This window comes from Danaus plexippus, assembly GCF_018135715.1.
Source record: "Danaus plexippus chromosome 9 unlocalized genomic scaffold, MEX_DaPlex mxdp_24, whole genome shotgun sequence".
Classification (NCBI taxonomy): domain Eukaryota; kingdom Metazoa; phylum Arthropoda; class Insecta; order Lepidoptera; family Nymphalidae; genus Danaus; species Danaus plexippus.
In genome coordinates this window covers 4050-20442 of record NW_026869847.1, presented here as the reverse complement: position 1 = coordinate 20442, position 16393 = coordinate 4050, and the positions used below count along the sequence as shown (strand labels likewise).

At 35.7% G+C, this 16393-nt stretch overlaps 3 protein-coding genes across 3 annotated transcripts; 2 read left to right on the top strand and 1 right to left on the bottom strand.

Moving 5' to 3' along the window:
- The first annotated feature begins 3149 nt into the window (after window positions 1–3149).
- On the top strand, window positions 3150–6083 carry LOC116767679 (lens fiber major intrinsic protein-like). Its single transcript, XM_032658120.2, has 4 exons — window positions 3150–3311; window positions 4642–5183; window positions 5391–5471; window positions 5545–6083. Exons 1-4 carry the CDS (start codon window positions 3299–3301, stop codon window positions 5668–5670), a joined length of 762 nt encoding a protein of 253 aa, XP_032514011.2. The 5' UTR covers window positions 3150–3298; the 3' UTR covers window positions 5671–6083.
- Window positions 6084–8297: 2214 nt separating this feature from the next.
- On the bottom strand, window positions 8298–10580 carry LOC116767689 (ubiquitin-conjugating enzyme E2 S). Its single transcript, XM_032658134.2, has 2 exons — window positions 10058–10580; window positions 8298–8869 (listed from the first exon to the last, which is right to left on the bottom strand). The coding sequence occupies exons 1-2, from the start codon at window positions 10203–10205 to the stop codon at window positions 8397–8399; spliced, it is 621 nt and encodes a 206-aa protein (XP_032514025.1). The 5' UTR covers window positions 10206–10580; the 3' UTR covers window positions 8298–8396.
- A 1959-nt stretch (window positions 10581–12539) lies between these two features.
- Window positions 12540–15849, top strand: LOC116767623 (uncharacterized). Its single transcript, XM_032658034.2, has 2 exons — window positions 12540–13024; window positions 15063–15849. Exons 1-2 carry the CDS (start codon window positions 12747–12749, stop codon window positions 15667–15669), a joined length of 885 nt encoding a protein of 294 aa, XP_032513925.2. The 5' UTR covers window positions 12540–12746; the 3' UTR covers window positions 15670–15849.
- The last annotated feature ends 544 nt before the right edge of the window (window positions 15850–16393 follow it).

Here is a 16393-nt window from a genome sequence, read left to right as displayed (position 1 = left end):
TTAATCCAAAGTGTTATTAAAAATGATCTCATTTACTCAAGTAAACAATCGCTTCATGAAACTAGATCTCTTCGTTGACATATTATTTATAAAGTTATCTACTCGGTTCACGATTGCTGTTTACGATGGAAACCATAGAAGGCAAACTTTAAACCAAATAAACTTAAACAAACCCGCTTATAAAAACTGTTACTTCCGCTTGGAAAATTTTAATTAAGCCAAGCGACGGCGAATGATACCGTTTATTATCGCAGCCATGACTATTCAGTGCCTTGCAGTCTCCAGTGAATTCAAGGTCCCCGAGCGTGGCAGCAGATACAGACAATAAGTAGACAAAGCAATCTTTTCAAATATTAATATTAATATATCTTACCTACGCATAAATTACAGTCATAGAATGTTTTTGTTAAATTTGAACGGTTTGCGGTGCAATACACGTACACGCAACCTTGGAATTATTTTAGCTGGGAGCATGTATCGAGTTTCATAAAGTTAAGATTAGAAGTTGAAAAATCTATACAATGTCGTATTATACGGAGTAACAACGTTAGCTTCACTACTCTCTAGTGCTTTAGCACTTCAAATACTAAAGGCGCATTTTCATTGGTCGATAAGTCGGCAGTTAGCCCGATTCGGGGAGTACCCGCATGCGAGCTAACAACCAATGAAATCCACTGGTCGATAACTCGGTCGATTAAACGTGTGCGGGTGATATCCGCATTCCGGAATAACGGTATTCGCATGCGTTATAGAAATCACCCGCACCCCGTATGCGGGCTCTGACGACCAGTGAAAACGATAAACTCTTTGCGGGCCCTATGGCATGCGTTACAGAAATCTCCCGCACCCCGAATGCGGGCCTTATCGACCAATGAAAATGCGCCCTAAGAGTATTAAGTACTAGCAAAGAGGGAGTCTGGCTAAAGATGCAAAACGCCCTTATAAGATTTTGCTCCAATGAATTGAAAAGGAGGTAGCTCTAATCTTAAATCTCGAAATAGATGAAGGTCGTTGAATTGAATATTGAACATGCCTGAAAATCTATTTTGAAAGTCTTTTAAAAAAAATCTCACAATGTGTGTGAACAAATTACTACCTATTTTGAAACGTCGATAAATAAAAGTGCTAGAGCAATGATGTTTTGCTTCTTCGCAATAATAAGTCACGACTTATGATTTACCTCCACTACCGAAGGAAGGAAAAAATTATTAAATTAGACTACAATTTTTTGACAAGCAACTTGCTGCGAGAAATTTACCACTTAAGCTTATTAGAGTTGTACTTCCGGCCTCCTTGACCAGGGCGACTGAAAAGCAATACGACCTGGGATGATTTACTTGGACAGGATAAACTGGTAAAATTATGGCGACTGACCTAATCATTACTAATTTACGTTTAAGTAAAACCACTTTGTATGGAAAAATATCTATCGTTGCTGATTCCCGTCACATCATTTGAGGAACCAAGAAGATAACTACTAAGATTAAAAAATTACCTAATTTAAAAGATGATTTATAAGATTACAAATTTTTATTATAATATATAATGTACTTTTAAATAAGATTTAGTAGTTTTCTGTAATCTTGGGCTGGGCAGATCCCACACATACATAAATATGTACAGGTGCGATCTCATGTTTCTTATCATTTCTGGCATTAAAGGAGTTTACAAAGATATAATAAAGTCTCATTCCTTCACATCGAGCGGATTTTTTCAATGTAACTGCTCTAACATGTTTACATGAACGAATGTATGTGAACTATGTTTTATTTCGGGAGTAATTCAGCGCAACTAGTATCACATACGTATGTTCCTCCTGATAACAGCGATACCCTCCGCTCTCAGTCTGATAACTGATAACACAAGCAATCAAAATAATAACACTAAGTTGTTGCTGTTTTTTGGGGCTAGATATATGTAGGTGTGTGTGCACTACACGGATTGTTCAAATGAATGAAGTGGCGACAATTAAAATATTACATTAAAGTATTACTGGGACTTATCATGAAGTAAACTAAGATAACAGCACTATTTAAACAATCTTATTTAAAACTAACTATATCGCTTTAACCTTTGTATGAAGACCATCTCATTATAATATAAGCTGCCGCCATTATGTAACAAATTATTTTATTTAAAAGTACTTCTTGTTTTAATGCCTTTTCTCTTATCAAATTTATGACAGCTTCAAATCCACGACTGAGAAAATGGCAATACAGAGCTATAGGTATTTTTCCGTGGACAATGACTTTCTCAAAGATAATATGACATTGTTATGCAGTAATCAATTCACTACTAACTGGGCCGACTCAGAACACGTGAGATGTTTCAACTGACATGTTTTGAGTGATCGGCGCCATTTCCGAAATATAAACATTCACTATCATATCAAGATGACTGATGCTTGAGCTCATCAGCTCCAACACCATCGATGTCTTAACCATTCAAAGTCGCACGAGGAGTCTCGCGATGCTGATTTTAAAAACAAAATGCGCGCATTTATTTCTGTTATTGAACCAAAGATTTTTTGGTATTATTCAAACTAAATCGATAATATACGTATATATCAATATATTATTACCGTGAGTTGGCCAGCCTTACAGTTAAAATGGAAATCTGTACAATAGTAGGAACTCACCTGTTATACTTGAAAACTCGAGATCGAAGAACCTATTATGTTGCTGTTCTTATTTTCTTGTACCTATTTATTAAATAGATATCATATTATTAACAAAACTACTAATTGCTAATATTACATGTGTCAAGCGTCATGAAAAACTAAAACAACGATTATTGTTGTTATTTCACTTTAGAATATTGCTTCGATGTAAGAAGATTGACGAGAGAAGAGAGCGAGATGACTACCTACTATATACGATTGTGAGTAATGGTTATAAAGTAATACTAGAGAAGGTACAGATTAATTTAAAATCATATAAATAAACATTACTAAACAGGTCTTGGGTACTTTATATTCTAATCAGTTCCTGACCTAGCGAGTCACGCAGCTCATTTGATTTGTCCCATTTCGATCTCAGAATACTGTTAATAACTTCCGTAAAACGTTTCAAAAATAATTATGTACAACAATTGTAGTTAATTATTTCCGTACTGGTCACAAATTCATTTCAGGTTCAATGAGGGTGATGTAGTACGTGTACGATGTATGGACATAGGGAGCGGGTCCGGGCCTCGGGGGCCGAGGCCGAGGCTCGGGCCCGCGCTTGGGGACACAGCCAGTTGTGTCGCGACGCTCGCGCCTCACGGTACTCGGTGACGTTCACTCCCCGGACACGCGATGCCAGCCAACGGTCAGTATGGCTGTGAATTCTTTCTTGCTTCCTTGATAAAATTAAAATATTGAAACAATCCACAAATCTCAAAGCATTTGATAGTATTTTAGTGTACATATTTGTATATTTTATTTGTAACTCTGACCTTTTACCATTTACATAAAAACTTCTTAAAAAAGCTCGCGTGTGTATGAAAATATTTTGTTTGTCGTGGCGCGCTTCTGTATCTGGTGATAATGCTTTCGTCGCCTCGTGCTTCCTTACAAACTATTTATAAATTTGAATTAGGTATCTTATAAAAATATAATATCATTCTTCGCAATGAACGTTTTTATTTTCGTGTTTGTATCTAACCTTTGCGACTTCTACATTTACTTTTCATATTTGCATCCGGTGTAAATAAAAATTGGTGTTTTCGTTTTTCAATTCAATTTCAAAAAGGTCCCTACTTACTTCTTAAAGTCAATAGTTCGTCGACTGATTGTATGAGCTAGTACGAACATAATTTATTTAATACAATGGTAATAATCTTGATATAATTTACTAAAATAACGTTAAGAATAATTTAAATACTCAAAGCCGAAAGGTCGCAGTATTGCGTCATTTACGCTTAATAGCACCCGACACTACAACTTAAATATTATTTAAATACAACGATATAAATATGGCGGGAAAACATTTTATTTTACATAATTACATAATATTACATCGCAGTCTTTATCGTTCTGTTATTGTCAAACAAACAGTACACTAGGATGTAGGTAGTAGCTCTCTGAGGACTTAGCAATTAGTAATTAGTTTTATTATAATCATAAACATAATTAACAACGTCATTGATTTATTATTACGAGATATTCAGTTTACGTAAACAGAACTAAACGTACACAAAAACATATTACAATAAAATGTTTTAGTTGTTTTTCATTCATTTCACGAAACTTACCGGAGTACAGTTGGAGTCGTTTGCCGGCTCACATTATTACAGATATAATATCTAATAACTTACTTTCAGCTACCGAATATTTCGTTTTATCGCTAAACATTATAAAAATGATTTATTATATATGATTTCACAATCACTAGAGATATAAAATACTTACTAAATTCGTAGAAATTACACACCACTAACCTGTCAGGTTAGATAATGAGATTATATCGAAGATCTCGTAAGAATGCTTGATTATAAGAATATCGTTAAGTAATGATTCTATAGCAAACGGTTTCCAATGAACGCCGACTTGGTCAATATTTTGTTCAATGATACTTTTAACATGCTCAAAATAAACAGCACTGAGCCACTAAAAGAATGGTACGAGTACATATCAGTACTGAAAAATTGTGGTAACAGAGTCATCGACCGGTGTGGCGTCATTCTTCCGTCGCTGGTGGCGGGCCCTGCTGGCCGAACTGGTGGCCACGGCGCTGCTCGTGCTGCTGGGAGTGGCGTCTCTGTTGCCCGTCAACGGCGCGCCGGCTCCTCTCACTCACCCAGCGCTGGCCTTCGGGTTCGTGGTGGTCGCCAACGTGGAGGCGTTCGGTCCGGCGTCGGGCGCGCACATGAACCCCGCCGTCACACTGGCCGCCGTGCTGGACCGCCGGCTGGCCTTGCTGCCTGCTGTTTGTTACGTGCTCGTTCAACTGCTCGGCGCCACGCTCGGCTTCGGGCTGCTGATGGCACTGACGCCTGAAACTTTCGTCGGTGACGTCATTGTGGGTGGGAACGCCCCGGGGAGCGTGGGTCCGGTGGCGGCGGCCGCGGTGGAGGCGCTGCTGACCGCCGTACTCGCACTACTGTGCTGCGGTGTATGGCGAGCGCACGAACAGGGCAAGGAGGACCCCGCCGTCTCCATTAAGTTCGGGTTGACCATCGCCGGACTCATCTACGCTGGAGTAAGTCACGGTCTATCATCATCTTAATCTGCGTAGCTCCGGTACCTGGTAGCGAATTTTTGAATTTATTATTAAAGCTAAATTTTTATAAAAGAGTTTAAAACCTTGAACTGACGGAAACCTACGATAACCTCTTAAATAGCGATAAAAATAATCAAACATAATTATAATTTTCATGGTGATATCTGTTATCGTATTTTTTTACAGGGCGTAATGTCGAGTGCGAGTCTTAACCCCGCTCGCAGCTTCGCACCCGCCGTTCTCCAAGGGTTTCGGGCGGATCATTGGGTGAGTGACGACGTCTTTCACTTTTCATAATCACAAATTAAAATACCATCTACCTCCATGTCGCGTGCCGCAGGTGTACTGGGTAGGTCCGCTGGGAGGCTCGGCGCTGGCTACTCTCCTGCATCGCCACGCCTTGCGTCCGTCACCTACCGCGCCCCTCGCCCAGCCTGAGGAACTGCCGCTCAACGATAAACCTTAGAATACTGACCCGGGATAAGTATCTACTTCCAGAACGTTCAAAAAGATGAACTCTTTGGAAGCAGATGATATAGAAAATATGCTCTCTGATTGAAACGATAATACTCACCCCGGTCACTGGATCGATTACATGAAACGTCTTCTCATGGAAATGTAGACTGATATACACACACATATATATTAAACGAATTACACCTATTGTATGACTCCGGTATATGAAAGCACGGCACGTCAACACTAGTCGAGGTAACATGTACAAATGAAGGTGACGTAGGTTATAAGACGGTTGAACAGGGATTCAAATTATTTGTTATTGTTAATTATTCAAAAAGTTTTACATTTTAATAATTGTTATAATATTAATTGAGACAATTTTTTAATATATTTTTTTAATTAAATTTGTTTTTCATATTATATTGTATATTTATAATAACAAATCATACCCAAACTATTTAATTAATCACCTACACCCTGATAAAAATGGAAGTCCAACAAAAAATCGCAGAAAATGGAAAAACATACGAATCACCATCACTACACAGTACAGAGAACGAACTAGGTAGTACCCACCTGTCATTGTCAGTACCTATGCTGACCCCTAGTTTTGTCTCATTTATAAAAGTAGAAACCATTTTTCAAAACCTTGGATTATTTCTTTTATTTCTATAAGACCATCAAAAATATTTGCGAGCTTGTAGGTAAATTAAAGAATATATTAACCTAAAACAGAGAAACTCACAAGTATAAATAAAAATTATTCCTCATACATGAAAAAGCTACATGCTGGCGTATAGTTTTACTTTTAAATTAAGTATGGAAATTTTTTATATCAACCACTTATATGAAAATCAAGGCGTACTTACAATCTGTTAAGTCTAACAATACCTAATGTAGCAATAAATAATTTAGAACAGAAGTTATAATCTTACATTTCTAACACGATTTCTTTTCTAGTTTTTCCAGTATATTTAATGGTTCTCAGTAATTTACGATGCAAAAGTTAAATAAAAATATCAACTTACTCAATAGTTTTTTTTTATGTTCCTACTTCGTCGATACGAAGTAGGAACATAAAAACTTTAGCTTTACCACTCTAGAATCTAGATCATTGATCCCGAAAGTGGTCCTTCTGAAACCCCCAGCTGTTCGCGGTGAACTACATTGAGGTCTGCGTGGACATGAAACTGTCACACTTTACTAAGCACCTCTTTTTATGACGTGGTTGTGACTCCTGTCTTTAATATCGTCCTATATATAAAACAGAAGAGTCCTAATACACTTCCTTATTATTACATATTTTGTAATGTTGTAGGTAAATTTAATTGAGTCTCATTAGCAGTAGTCGCATACTATTTATAGGTTATTCCCCCCGCTACACTAACATATGCAAAAGGTCGGCACTTATGATCTCAAATAATTAATCAGTACATATTGAAAATTTTGTTTGCACTAAACTCTAGCACTAAAATACCAACTTCGAAGTTTGGTCCGTCGTGACTCGAGTCCAACATTCAGCATGTCTTAAATTGATTTCTAAAAACAATTTATTCAATACTTCTTTTTATTAACGGTTATGTTCCCACACATCAGACCAAACTCACACCGCCATACGAAAAGGTCGTGAAAGGCTGCCCCGCAACTATATATAATGTTAGTTTGACTCCATCCTGCCCGTTGGAAACCGAGTGAGAAGACCCGATTGGGATCATGTGAGGGGTTCGGACATCTCCACAGTTTCCAGATCAATCCCCCACTGGTTCAGCGAGTCTGGCCGTGTTGTAAGGCTAAATACAGGCTTCGTTTTTTTATACAAATTTTATACAGTTTTAAAAACCCCTATACATTAATTATTATTTAACGGTTGTACTAGAACGTGTCAGGCGCTTAATAGAGTAGTCACAGGCCAAAAATGCCTTACATTAATTTGGAAAAGAGCTGATACGCTTACACTCCTAGACAGATATTAACCAAACAGTTAAGAACCGTCGAAAGGAAGCCGACTTTCAAATGCAAAAATCGCATTTAAATCGGTCAATCCGTTGGAAACCAACGATGCCACAAACAGATACTAAAACACACACAAAGGGCCGCCCGCTCACGTACACACAGATATTTACGTAAATACCCCTCTTGGCGGCAAGAGTTTAAACTGAAAGGAAAAACAAATTTTGGACAAAACGCAAGCAGGTCTTTTGGTCCGCCCGGAAGAGTCTCTTCACCTTGACTTCAACTATTTCCAACGAAGTCTTCAATTATTAGGTATCTAAGTATTCTCTAACATTAAGTTTTGCCGGTTCATTCAGTCAAAACTAAGACAACTGCAAAAGTGCCTCCACATACTTGGAAAAGTATGCCAGTACTACATGCTCGGACAGCTCCTTTGTTTGGAACACAAATACACTTTGGACAGTGTAAGCAGAAATCGCAAAATATAATTCTAGAATCCGTTTATTATCTGCTGCCATTTTCTTAATGAAAGACTCAAAACGCTTTACACGCTTTAACACGCATTCATACTCTTATTATATATAGTTCATATTACAATCGTCTTAAAATTTTTAAGAAAATAATTTAATCCGATGACATCAAAAATAAAATTATCCAAGAACAAATAAAACATGGGGCAAATATAAAGAAAATCAAAATTTATTATCACATATTAAAAGTTAAATAAAATTAGAGACATTATTTTACATTCCTATTATAATCTTAGCAGTCGCCGTCCTCTCATAACCTCTTCAGTATACGTCTCTTGTCTCTTGCGGGCGGGGCTCCCACGCGCCGCTCACGCTTGACCCTCGGCCCCCCTTCCCCGTCCCCCTCCGCAGCCGCAGCCGCAGCCGCAGCCGCCTCCTCACGAAACACCGCGGCCACCCCGACCCCCGCATGTATGTCGGTGTAGAGCTTGGCGCGGGCGAAGTAGTCGTCGTAGCGGTCTCTGAGTAAGGCGGCCGCCTCCGCGTTGAGCGCTGAGTCTGCGTTGGGGGCGATCAGCAGACACTTGACGGCGAGCAGAGCGTGCTCCAGTCCGAGCTCTGGCCGCCAATCGCGCTTCAAGGTGTTGACGCACACCTCACCCGCCGACGACACGTTGGGGTGGAAGATGCGAGTGAGGAAGAACGCGCGAGGAGGGGCCGTGGGGAACTCGCGCCCCAGACACAGGCGCACCCGGAACACGCCACCAGCGTACGGCGTGTCCGCTGAAACGACATGAGGCATCTCTTGTAGCACAACAGTTTTTAAACAATGGATTAATAAAACGCGCTATGACCTGTTCTATTGTATTAAGTTCGGTTTAATCACATGTCTCTTATTCTCAGATTTAATGATGTGCCCAAAATTGTAACTGAACAAAATTTTGATCAAAAAAGAATTCTAAATGGTTACTACCCAAGACATCCTTACAAATAATTTCAATGAGAGTCTGTTTGTACCACAACATCAATTTTTACAAAATGATATTTTCAACATTTTTGCTAATCTATTAGTACAAGATTATCATTGAAATGGCGAGACCAATTTTGATGTAACAGGTCCTACTATGCTCTACCAAAATGAATTAATAAGTTTGTTCTCGTCTGTGTTGGTTCTTATATGAACAATGTTTTTTATGTACAAAAAAAGCATTACTGAATATGTAGTACTTATATAAATCTTTTTATTAAAAAGTTAAGAACTTATGTATAATTGCTTTTTTTTTAATTAAAGTAATGTTGAATTAATTGTTAAAATTTAAACAAGAGATATAGTATTAAATGGACATATCTCATTTTGTTTAGTTGACTAGCAAGCATCAAAGAAAATTCAGAACAAATAAATGTATAGCATATTTGTATCGTACAGACACAAGTGTGACCCTCGTAATCTATCTATTAGATACTGGATTATAAAATATGTGTTTAACCAAATAAACTAAACCACAAACATGATAATTATCAAAATCCATTCAATATGTGGATCCTCACACACATACATAACATTTAATATAAATGTACTAACAAGAAGTAAATCTTTAGAGTTCCATTTGCTGACTATTGTCTTAGCAACAAAAATATTAAAACCTCTCTAATACCTAAACTACCTGATACTTGGCATGTTATATAATAATACTCTAATTTATTAAAAATCTGTTTAGTCATATTTTGAACAAATACATTAAGACAGAGAAGAGAAACACATTAAGATAAAGTTCCATTAATGTTTGCATTATGTATACTAAGTGTACTACTTTTACAGAACATAATAAATATTGTAAAAAAAGTTTTTAAAGCACATATTATATGAAAACTTATTCAATGTGCCTTGTATAAGCCTGAGAAGGTATATTGTTTATGTATATCGATATGGCAATAATTGTAAATGTAAGGAAGTGTTTCATGAGTCTTTACCGGGGCCGTCGATGAGCGCCACCACGTCTGTGATATCATCATCACGCAGCACCAGCTTGATGCCGGCTGGAGGATTAGCTGCCAGCCGCCGTAGCTCCTTCGTCACTCCGCGAAGAACTTGGGGGCAAACGTTCTCCACGTTTGACATTTTACTGAATTTTTGTTTAGTAGTGTCCCAATGGATAGTACTTTGGGTGAGCACCGCTCACGACTGCAAGCTGCTACACCATCCCAAGATTAGAGCAACTTAAAACGTTATTACCTCTCTTATTGACATAAAATAACAGCAACTAATCAACTATCAGCTATTGAGTATTTATAATAAGTAATGGTGTGACTTTCCAGTTTAGAGTGAATGCACTATGTTCTGTCAATTATAACTTATATTGTAAAATATTTTGGATAAGAATTAAAACTAAAAAAATAAACGCATAACAATAAAGAAGCTTGTTGGAGTTCGTTAAAATTTAGAAAAAGAGTTAAAGAAAATCGCCTTTTGACATATCTGTCTAAAGTTGCTACTTTAGAATTTGTTTTTCATTTAATCTGGCAATAATTGAAATATTTTTTCATGATAGACATTATCTTTTAAAATACTTATTTCTATACTCTGCTGAGTAATATTCAGTTGAGTATCGTTATTTTAATTTCAAATACATTAAACTTACGTATTATAAAATCAAATATTTAAAAATAAAAATAAAAAACATATATATCAATTATATTTTCATGTTTAATTTTTTTTCATAGTTTAATTCATTTTTTTTAGTTAAGGGCCCCGAAAATATTTTTTTTAGCATCAATTATAAATTATTGGCAACGTTAATATCACACTTATAATTGTATTCCATCTTGATTATGCATAAAATCAATATTACTCAAAGTAAAAAATCTATTATATATATATATAAGTATGCGTGTCGGTTAATTAAAATCGCCCCTAAAATCGTGGTTCTTATTCAATGCCCTTTAAATGCCTTAAATACTCAAATGAAGGCGATAAATTGTTGGGTTCCAACACTTTCCCATCAATAACGATAAATTTCAATTGGTAGACCTGGTTTGAGATATAATAAATGTAGAGATACCACACTAGTTGGAAAGTTTATAAAGATCATTCCAACTAAAGAAATAGTAGCAATTACATTGTAAATAAATATAGCTGGATCATTAACAAATAACTATGACGTCAACGTTTTATAAAATTCCACAGTTAATTAGATAAAGGGGTACCACAATACTGACCTTACTCATGTTATAAGTACAATATTGAAGAAGTTTGGATACAAAGTTAAGGATCATTTCGATATTTTACATTTTAATTAATTCATCCTGTTACTCCCCTTTTGACGCAATATTAAAAAATTTGGCATTTGTGGCATTGATGGATATAATTAGTTAAAAATTTTATTGAGTATCTTTGAGGTGGTCATTGATTTTGTATTACTGTTCTATAAATCGATAATTGACTTTTACATTTTCATATTTTTATAATTAATTATTTGGATTTGTTCATAAGAGCACATCAATTAATATCCTTTCAAGATAGACAAAATATACGAGAATATGCTTGTTTTAAACTTCAGTTTCCAAATTTAACAGATTACATTTTAATTTCCATTCTAAATTCATCTTTTCAAGTAATAATAAAAAGTACCTAATGAAAAGAAATCAATTCTACAATATACACGTATGCGTACACATATAGTTATACAAATAGTAATTACCATAAAGAAATAAATATGTCAAAATTATACTCCGATTCAGTCGAACTATAGGCAAGAAAGAAATTCTAACATTTTATACGTAGTGTATAAGAAATACTACTTTAATTCAATACTAGGAGGGTAACAAAATAAGAATCTAATTTTATATTATAGATACATCTGAAACGGAAGGTTCTGCAAAAACTGGATAAAAATAATATTGCAACTATGATCATTTAGACATATTGACAATTATAAATTTCAAGACGAAATGTTGTTACTCTTAGAAATCTGAGGAAAGAGCTAAACAAGAGTAATATTTTCCTTACTATTATATTTTTGTTTTTAACGATAACATATATTAGGTAAGATGGCTTTTTTGCATAAATATTGGAAAATATTTCAAATATATTTATATAAATAATTTTTATTACTTACAATTTCAAAAGTAATTACTATTTCTTAAGTAAGTATATTTCTATGACTACAAAAACTTTTATGCTATGAAATTATAATGTTATGTTCTCTATGATTTCTTACTCAAATTGTAATCAAGAATTTAACTTTTAAATAGCTGTAACATTATGCCTCCGAAAACCTGAATGGTTCCTATTAAAATGTAATTTTTTTTTGGCTTACATTTTTTCTTTGAAGCAATTGTTATCACGATTTATGTCAAAACTAAAAAGGTACATTTACAAATTTGTATTTGTCGAATAGAATGCTTGCACACGTATCGAAGGAATTTCAAGACGGGCAATACAGGACACAATTGTCTAATAGTTAATACATTGATAGACAGTCAAGAATAAAGAATTATACATATGTATTTTAAATATTTTATGCTATAGTTTATAGGTAGTAGGTATCACTCTCGAGAGATCGAAATTTAAAATTGGTCTACACTATCTAGACTTTCTATTTCAGTCTAAACTCTTACAAAAAGCTCTACTTTAGATCTATAAAGTCAGGTGTTTAGAAACATGAAAAACTGTAGTTATACTTCAAATGAATCGGAATTATCAGATTCGTCCGTGAAGAGTAGGGCATGTTTCAGAGTTAGTGTGTGTTTGCGGCGTTATTTCCAAGATCATCGTTCGCGTTGCTACATGCTAGTGCCGCGGCGTCGACGGGTGAGGTGGTTGGAGAGACGAATTAAAAAAGTATTCTCAATAACTGATGCTTTCTGTCTGTCTATTGACGGGCACATGTTGCCATCCAGCGAGCCTCTTGCCCTACTCGTTCCAGGAGAGACAATACAGTGGGTATAAATCCAAAATATGCTTGTATGGAATTTAACATTCATGTAATGTATTCAAATTATATTTAAGTTGCCAAGTATGGTTTGAAATAAATTTAATGGTGCTGCAGCGATAACAATAATAATACTTTTCATTGTACACCTTTAAATTAACAACTATTAGAATTATAGTAGATATAAATGACCAATTGTGGCAGCCTTATCACTGACAAGAGGTCTCTTCCAGCCAACCAACATGGAAGCATTCAATATTATATATATGTATAAGTTATGACTGCTTGTAACAAGGAATTAGATTTTTGTGATTTTCTGGTGTCAAGTCCAATCATGGTATATATTTCTCTGTGGTTGCCTTTTAGCTTAGGAAATAATTAACATCACAGAAAGTAATAAAACTTCATCAGACCAATTATTATGACAATATTATTTAAAACAGATTGATGGGAGGGTCATACTTAAATCCTTAAAATTAAAAGAGACCAAAGATATGTCTAAGCAATTAATAATGTGCTGTTCTGATTTATCAAGTAATTGTCAAGATACATTGCTTCTATAAGCAGTGTATCTTGACAATTACTTGATTTATATTGATCAGTTTTATAACTGATGTAGATGAGAACTCTTAAAATATTATTTTGTGACAGCTACATAGTCAATACACATAACTCAGATAATTCCTAACAAAGTAGATTGACAATATTGTCAGAATCTATAGATTGAGGGTGCGTTAACACAAGTCTGAAAAACCTTAGGATACATTGTTGTCCAAATGTTGGCAGTTGTCATGCATGTGTGGATGAATGAAATGGTATATTGTTTTAAACTTACTGATATCGAAGGTATCGGACATGCATGTGAAGACATATAAATGTTACTCTGTCATACAAAAACAATTAAACAGATCTACATAAATCTTTCCAGTGATGTAGCTTAGACTGTATATTGTCTGCCTTCATGTTGGTCGTTTCATATTTTGTGGATATTAATATGTTTCACTTTTTCATTTGAATCCACATATTTTATTTTTAATTTGATGTCTTTTATTTTAATCTTTTTTTTATTTTACCTTCACTATTCCTTGTAAAAATTGTTTAGTTAGCCCAAGCTAATGGCGAATAAGAAGTTGTACTGGTATTATGTATATATTGAAATCTCTTTTCTCCTTCACATTTGCTTATTGTCGTATCCTTAATCAGTTTTAGAGATCCATACTTACTCCAGATTAGTTTACTCTTCTTTTGATGTTTGTCTCTGTAGTGTAGGGACAGGAGCTGAATTACACTGATGTAATCATCTTAGTTCCCTCCATTTATTTCTCACAGTTATTCTTATTCTCAAGTTGTTACTTCTTACTTTCATTTTTAATTGGTACATCTGTTTTACTACTTTCTATTGTTAATTGTTGCAATATATTTGTGGGAAAAATAGATTTTGTGGGAATAGTATGAGATCATCTGCAACCTCAGATGGTTTAAGAGTGTTCCATGTATAGTGACTCCATAGCGCTTTTTTAGGTTTAAAAAATGTTGGGCAAAAAAGCTGTGTATAGTTTTGGGAATAAAGAGACGGCTAGTCAGACACCTCTTTGGATTGTTTATATTTTTCCAATTTATCAAATTGTAATACAACGGTACATCACCTTAACGATTTATGTATCTAGAGTTTGCATGATTTTCTTGGGCTCTATATACTTATGTATGTTCAATGCAATCAAAGGTTTTGTTCTTACACTTCTCAAACAGATTTGAAAAGTCTACTTTGATGGCATCATGCTTCACAGGTTATTGTTAAACCACATCTTGTTAACTTTCCCTATATAATGACTAAGATTCTCTTATCTTTCTATTACCCTTTATATGTAGAAGTTATCCTTCCACAATAATATTGATACTTCTTTATTTTAGAAGAAATACAGTATTAGAAATGTAAATTTCATCTTAAATTGTCTTCCACTGTTCTGTTAATTTCATTATTTCACGACACTTTATATTTTTATATATAAATTGCTTTGTTAATTGATGCATTAATTTGTTTTTAGAGTCATTCCTTTGAAAGAAGATAGTAATATTGATTATCTGAGCAATGGAAATTCGAAGAGAATGGAAACCATCTATAACAGCAGCTGTGAAATAACCGCCACCAACTCAAGTCGCGGCATTTGTGATATGACACCAAATAACCCTTCAGATAACGACTTGGAGCGATCCAGTGAAAAGGCCGTTCAGAATATTCACTTCCCCCGCCGCGAGGAAGCTGCGTCACCTGAATCAGTTTCATCACTACAAAATGAAATGGAAGTTACGAAACAAAGTACATTTGATGACGCGGACGGCTCCATAGCTTCATTGCAACAAATGAAACAACAGGCATTAATGCTGCTCGACGCTGGAACCGAACCGAAGCGCCGAGTGCGTCGCCGCGTTCGTCGTCGTAAGCGTCCCTCTCAGGACCTGTCGGCGCCGTCTCCTCCCCCTCCTCCCCAGGTCCCCGACCTCCCCCCTCCGGTCCGACCGCATCTCCGCTTCTCCTCTCCGTCCCCGTCTCGTCCCCCTGCCCCCTCCTCACCCGCTACACTGGACGTGGAACGAAACGAGGCGGTGACCGCTCGCTTGCCTCGGGTCATCAGACCGCTGGCCGCAGATTGAGTTGGACCTTTCTAAACTTTTATTTGGCGGTGGGAAGTGGGTGTCAGAGGCGAGGTCTCATCAAATCATTTCGATGAACGTGAAAGAGCATTGAAAAGAAATCTTAGTCGAACGAAACTATTTTGTAACCTAAGTTCATGACTTTTAAAATAAATGACCTTAAAGAAATGTGTAAGCTTATTATGTGTATTTATTTATTAAAGAATAAAGGGACTGTGTTAAAAAACAATTTCTTTTATATAATTTTAAAATTTTAATATTCCATTTAAGATTTTTGTTGATTTCTCCGGCCGATATTTACAAAGCATTGCCCGTCTCGAAATAATTCGCAACCGAATAAATGTATGGCTAATGTTGTCTCATAACAAGGAGGGCGCTATGCTAAAACATGGAACCCAACTTCACCTAGAAATGGGAAGTCACAGACAGAAAAAAGAAAAGGCAAAGACAGAATAAAGAAAAGGCAAAAACCCGCTTCGTATGCATGAGGGCGTTGGTTCGAAACTTAACAAGTACCGATGTGATTTTTCCGAGTCATATGTACTTTCTAAGAGTATATATACACCATGGCATGGCATACATATGGCAGACGGTGACGGAAAACTTGATATAATTAATATTTTTAATTTTATTATGTCATGAGTGTTGTCCAAATGCAAGAACAAGATGATAATTGGGCAGTCTTGGTCTTGGTCTTTCATCACTATACCTGGTCTTGGTATTA

Excerpts from the sequence above, each read along its gene's own strand:
- LOC116767689 (XM_032658134.2), bottom strand. The coding sequence starts at position 10,205 with ATGTCAAACGTGGAGAACGTTTGCCCCCAAGTTCTTCGCGGAGTGACG. Across the intron at positions 8,870-10,057 it reads GGCGCTCATCGACGGCCCCG|CGGACACGCCGTACGCTGGT; the intron begins GTAAAGACTCAT and ends ATGTCGTTTCAG.
- LOC116767623 (XM_032658034.2), top strand. The coding sequence starts at position 12,747 with ATGAAAAACTGTAGTTATACTTCAAATGAATCGGAATTATCAGATTCG. Across the intron at positions 13,025-15,062 it reads GTTCCAGGAGAGACAATACA|AGTCATTCCTTTGAAAGAAG; the intron begins GTGGGTATAAAT and ends ATTTGTTTTTAG.
- LOC116767679 (XM_032658120.2), top strand. Across the intron at positions 5,184-5,390 it reads CCGGACTCATCTACGCTGGA|GGCGTAATGTCGAGTGCGAG; the intron begins GTAAGTCACGGT and ends ATTTTTTTACAG. Across the intron at positions 5,472-5,544 it reads GGTTTCGGGCGGATCATTGG|GTGTACTGGGTAGGTCCGCT; the intron begins GTGAGTGACGAC and ends CGCGTGCCGCAG.